Here is a 4571-nt window from a genome sequence, read left to right as displayed (position 1 = left end):
CGCCAAGATGGCCGCCGTGGTGGCCAGCCAGCTGGTCGGCCTCAAGATGGCGGCCGCCATGTGACCTCCCCTTGCACAAAATGTGGGCGAGTCCATCGGCGCGAAAATGAGTGCCCCGCGCGCGGCCGCCAGTGTCACACATGCGGCTCGCTTGGACATTTTGCGGTCATGTGCAAGTCACAGGCACCAGGTCACAACGACAAGATGGCCCCTGCTGTGATGGTGGCCTCCGCCACCGCGCCGTCTGCACCGCGCGTTCGGGTGCAGGTCCGCGCCTGGTCGTCGGCCTCCATGGAAGCCCTCCCCGACACCGGCGCGGACGTGACGGTGGCCGGCACGAACTTTCCGGCGATGGTGGGTGAATTCCTCGAGAATTTGGGACCCGCCACCGCGCAGCCCCGGCTGGCAAACGGCCGCCAGTCAAAGTGTCTCGGAACTTTGAAGGTTGCGATCAAGTTCGGCACCGTGGAAGTGAACGACGAGATGCTGATCGTCCAGGGGTGCCGCGGGCTTCTCCTCTCCTGGCGCACCACCAGGGCGCTGAGGATCGTGCCCGAGCTCTACCCGCGGCAGCTGCCGGTGGAGGCTCCGGCCGTGCGCCGCACCGGCGCCTGTCCACCGCCCGGCCCGGGGACCTCACCGCCAGCCGCGCCGCCGAGTACGGCGGCGGCGGCGCCCCACCAGTCCGTACCGCCGCGCAGCGGGCGGCCGGCGCCACTCAGCGCGCGGCCGGCGCCGCCCGCGCCCGGCCCGGGGGGCTCTCCACCCGCAGTGCCGCCGAGACCGGCGGCGCCGGCGCCCCTCCAGGGTGCACCACCGCGCAGCCTGCGGCCAGTGCCACCCGTGAGCGACCCGCGGGCCTCTCCGCCCGCAGTGCCGCCGCGACCGACAGCGGCGGCGCCCCAGCCGTCAGCACCACCGCGCAGCGCGCGGCCGGCGCCGCCCGCGCCCGGCCTGGGGGCCGGCGCGCCGTCGTGCACGACAGCAGCGGCGCCCGACCAGAGAGAACCGGCGCCGCCGGCACCAGTGTGCGGCCAGTGCGCGGTCAGTGCGCAGCCAGTGCCTGCCGGCGCCCCTACGCACGGGCCGGCCGTGCACAGTCAGCCGTCGGCGCTCAGCACGGCCCGCACGGAGAGCGGTGAGCCGCTACTGGAAGAGTTCGCTGACGTGCTGGACGGAGTCGTCCGAGTCATGCCCGGAGAGACGTTTAAAATCCACCTCCGAGACGGCGCCACCCCTTTCGCAGTGAGGGCGCCGCGGCGCATTCCGCTGTCAATGCGCGAACCGCTCCGTCAAGAGCTCAGCCGACTCGAGCAGGACGGAATCATCGCACCGGTGACGACCCCGACCGACTGGTGCGCTCCCATCGTCGTCGCACCGAAGAAAGACGGCGGCATTCGCCTGTGTGTGGACCTCTCCAAGCTCAACCAGTCCGTGAGACGGGAGCTCTACCAGTCCAGCACGTCCGCTGAGTGTGCCGCGTCGATCGTGGCGACGGAGGCCAAGTGGTTCAGCGTGTTCGACGCCGCCAAGGGCTACCACCAGTGCCCTCTGGACGAGTCGTCGCGCCACCTCACCACCTTCATCACGCCCTTCGGCAGGTATCAGTACCTGCGCGCGCCGTATGGAATATCATCCATCAGCGAGCACTATGACAGACGGATGGACGAGTGTTTCCTCGGCATGGACGGCATCCAACGAGTGGTTGATGACGTCATCGTCTACAGCAAGACGAAAGAAGAGCACACCGCTCGAGTCCGGCAGTTCCTGACCCGCTGTCGAGAGCGCGGTGTGGCTCTGAACCCAGCAAAAACTCAGCACCAGTGGCAGAGTGTGAAGTTTGCTGGCTTCATCGTGGCCGCCGACGGATACACGCCCGATCCGGCCCTCACAAAAGCGATAGCGGAGTTCCCTGCCCCTGCGTCGCTGACAGAGCTGCGCAGCTTCTTCGGTCTCGCTAACCAAGTGGCTTCGTTCTCTGAAGACACGGCGGCGCACCTGGAACCGCTGCGCTCCCTGCTGAGTACGAAACGAAGTTTCGTCTGGGACAGCGGCCACCAGACGTCATTCGAGAGAGCGCGGGCCGCGCTGGCGTCCGTCCGCACGCTGGCCTTCTTCGACCAGTCGCGCCCCACTCTGCTGTCGACCGACGCGAGCCGGCTGAAGGGGCTCGGCTTTCTGCTCCAGCAGCGCCAGCCGGACGGCACCTGGCGTGTCGTACAAGCCGGCTCTCGGTTCCTGACAGGCGCTGAGAGCCGCTACGCGACCATCGAACTGGAGCTGCTCGCGGTCGCGTGGGCGTGCCACAAATGCCGCCTCTTCCTCAGTGGCCTGCCAGAGTTCGAGATCGTGACCGACCACCGCCCTCTGGTGCCCATTCTGAACGCTAAAAACATGGACGAGATCGACAACCTGCGTCTCCAGCGCCTGCGTCAGAAACTGTCAATGATTACCTTCACGGCCACATGGCAGCGTGGTGCGGACCACCAGGCAGCTGATGCCCTCTCCAGAGCTCCAGTCGACTCGCCTACCGCAGATGACGAGCTGGCCGAGGACGAGTCGGCCATCTCTGTCTCTGCCATCGCTCTCTGTGAGGCCGCCGAGCTCTGCACCGACCTCCGACTGGACGAGCTCCGCCGGGCGGCCGACCGAGACGAGGAGGCGCAGCTGCTCCTACAGACAGTAACGGACGGTTTTCCGTCACAGAAGACCGATCTGCCGCCGCTCCTGCGACCCTACTGGCCCGTCCACAGCCGACTTGCTGTTGATGACGGGCTGGTCGTGTGCGGCTGCCGGCTGGTTATTCCCCGGCCGATGCGAGCCGCAGTGCTGGCCGAGCTGCACGCCAGCCACCAGGGAAAAGAAAAAACAAAGAGCCGCGCCCGTCAGATCGTATTCTGGCCGGGCCTCAACAACGACATTGACAATGTCACGAGGAGCTGCCAGGCGTGCCAGCGCGAGCTGCCCTCCCAGCCGCAGGAGACATACAGACCGCGCGAGGCACCGAGCCGGCCGTTCCAGCACCTCTGCACGGACTTTTTCGAGCACGCCGGCCGCCACTACCTGCTCGCCGTCGACCCGCTGTCGGGGTCGCAGTTCGTGCGCCCCCTCGGCTCGACCGCCACAGCTGCCCAGCTGATTCGCGAGATGCGGGGCATATTCTGCATCTGCGGCGTGCCCGAGGTGCTGTGGTCGGACGGCGGGCCGCAGTACACCTCGCGCGCCTTCGCTACATTTCTACGAGAGTGGGGAGTGCAGCACCGCACCTCGTCGCCGCACTACCCGCAGTCGCACGGGCGCGCGGAGGCCGGTGTGAAGTATGCGGCCAAACTGATTCGCCGCGTCTGGAACCAGCGGACCGCCTCAGTGGACCAAGACGCCTGGGTGCGCGGTACCCTCCAGTACCGAAACACACCGGGACCGGAAGGCCGGTCACCGGCCCAGATCGTGTTCGGTCACCCGGTGCGCGACATGATTCCGGCCCATCGGCGCTCGTTCGCGCCCTGTTGGCAGCGCGCCGCCGACGAGGCCGACGCCGTCGCCGCCGAACTACAAGAAGACGCACGGGAGCGCTACGACCGGCGCGCCACCGACCTGCGCGACCTGCGAGTCGGCAGCCAGGTGGCCGTCCAGGACCCGGCCAGCAAACGATGGGACCGGCACGGCGTCATCGCAGCAGTGGGCCCGCACCGCCGCTACTACGTGCGCCTGCCGAGCGGCCGCGTGCTCACGCGAAACCGAGACGGTTCCTGCGCCGGCGCTACGGCCACGCGGCGCCGGACAGCCCGCCTCCGTCGCGCGCCGCGGGCTCACAGGGCGGCGAACCGCCCGCCGCGCCGCCGCCGCCGGCGCCCCCACGCCGCTCGGAGCGCAGCCGGCGCCGACCCTCTCGGCTCATTGAGACGTGTCGGCTCACTCGCACCGGCAGAGGGGTGGGGGAGTGAGGAGAGAGGGAGAGAGCCGTGATTCGCCCGTGATTCGCGCGTGTGTGCGCACCGAGCGGCGAGCTGAACCGCGACCAAGTGAGTCGCGATCGGCGTGCGTGTTGTTTTGCGTGTTTTTAAAAGAGCCCTCAGTGTCTGGCTTTATTTGTACCTATGTGCCCAGATGTTCAGCCACCGTGAGAGCGTTTCTCGTCATTGAATCGGAGTCCGGTTGTATGTACGGTTCTACAGTAAAAGTCTTGTTGGTTTTGCTTTTTCGGAAATATCTGGTCCTATATAATGTTCAAATGCATAAGTATCAACCCGAATTATGTGTATGCACATTTACCACGAGACTGTGAAATTGCATCGTTGTATGCCAAATACTTTCCGAGATATTCACCAAAAACCTCATTTACCTACTGCCGTTTGGGGTATTCTGGCCGCAATCTTCCTGGGATCGCCTATGACATCCATGGTGCCACCTAGCGAGAGGGACGCGGAAACACAAAATCATGAATGAATCGAGCGCGTAGCAAACGGTGTATGGAAGGGAGACTCGGCAGAGGCTATCCGGGTGTCCGGCGCGCGGCGCGCCCTTAGGCATCGGCCGACCCTTCGGACCGCGTGGGGTCAGAGGTCGCGCTC

At 66.4% G+C, this 4571-nt stretch overlaps 1 protein-coding gene across 1 annotated transcript; it reads left to right on the top strand.

Annotated features, from left to right (window-relative positions):
* The first annotated feature begins 204 nt into the window (after nt 1-204).
* LOC122383839 (uncharacterized protein K02A2.6-like) lies at nt 205-4124 on the top strand. Its single transcript, XM_043370635.1, has 3 exons — nt 205-658; nt 986-3745; nt 4108-4124. The coding sequence occupies exons 1-3, from the start codon at nt 205-207 to the stop codon at nt 4122-4124; spliced, it is 3231 nt and encodes a 1076-aa protein (XP_043226570.1).
* The last annotated feature ends 447 nt before the right edge of the window (nt 4125-4571 follow it).

This window comes from Amphibalanus amphitrite, unplaced genomic scaffold (assembly GCF_019059575.1).
Source record: "Amphibalanus amphitrite isolate SeventyFive unplaced genomic scaffold, NRLGWU_Aamphi_draft 000174F_arrow, whole genome shotgun sequence".
NCBI classification, from domain to species: domain Eukaryota; kingdom Metazoa; phylum Arthropoda; class Thecostraca; order Balanomorpha; family Balanidae; genus Amphibalanus; species Amphibalanus amphitrite.
This window is presented reverse-complemented; position numbering and strand designations above follow the sequence as displayed.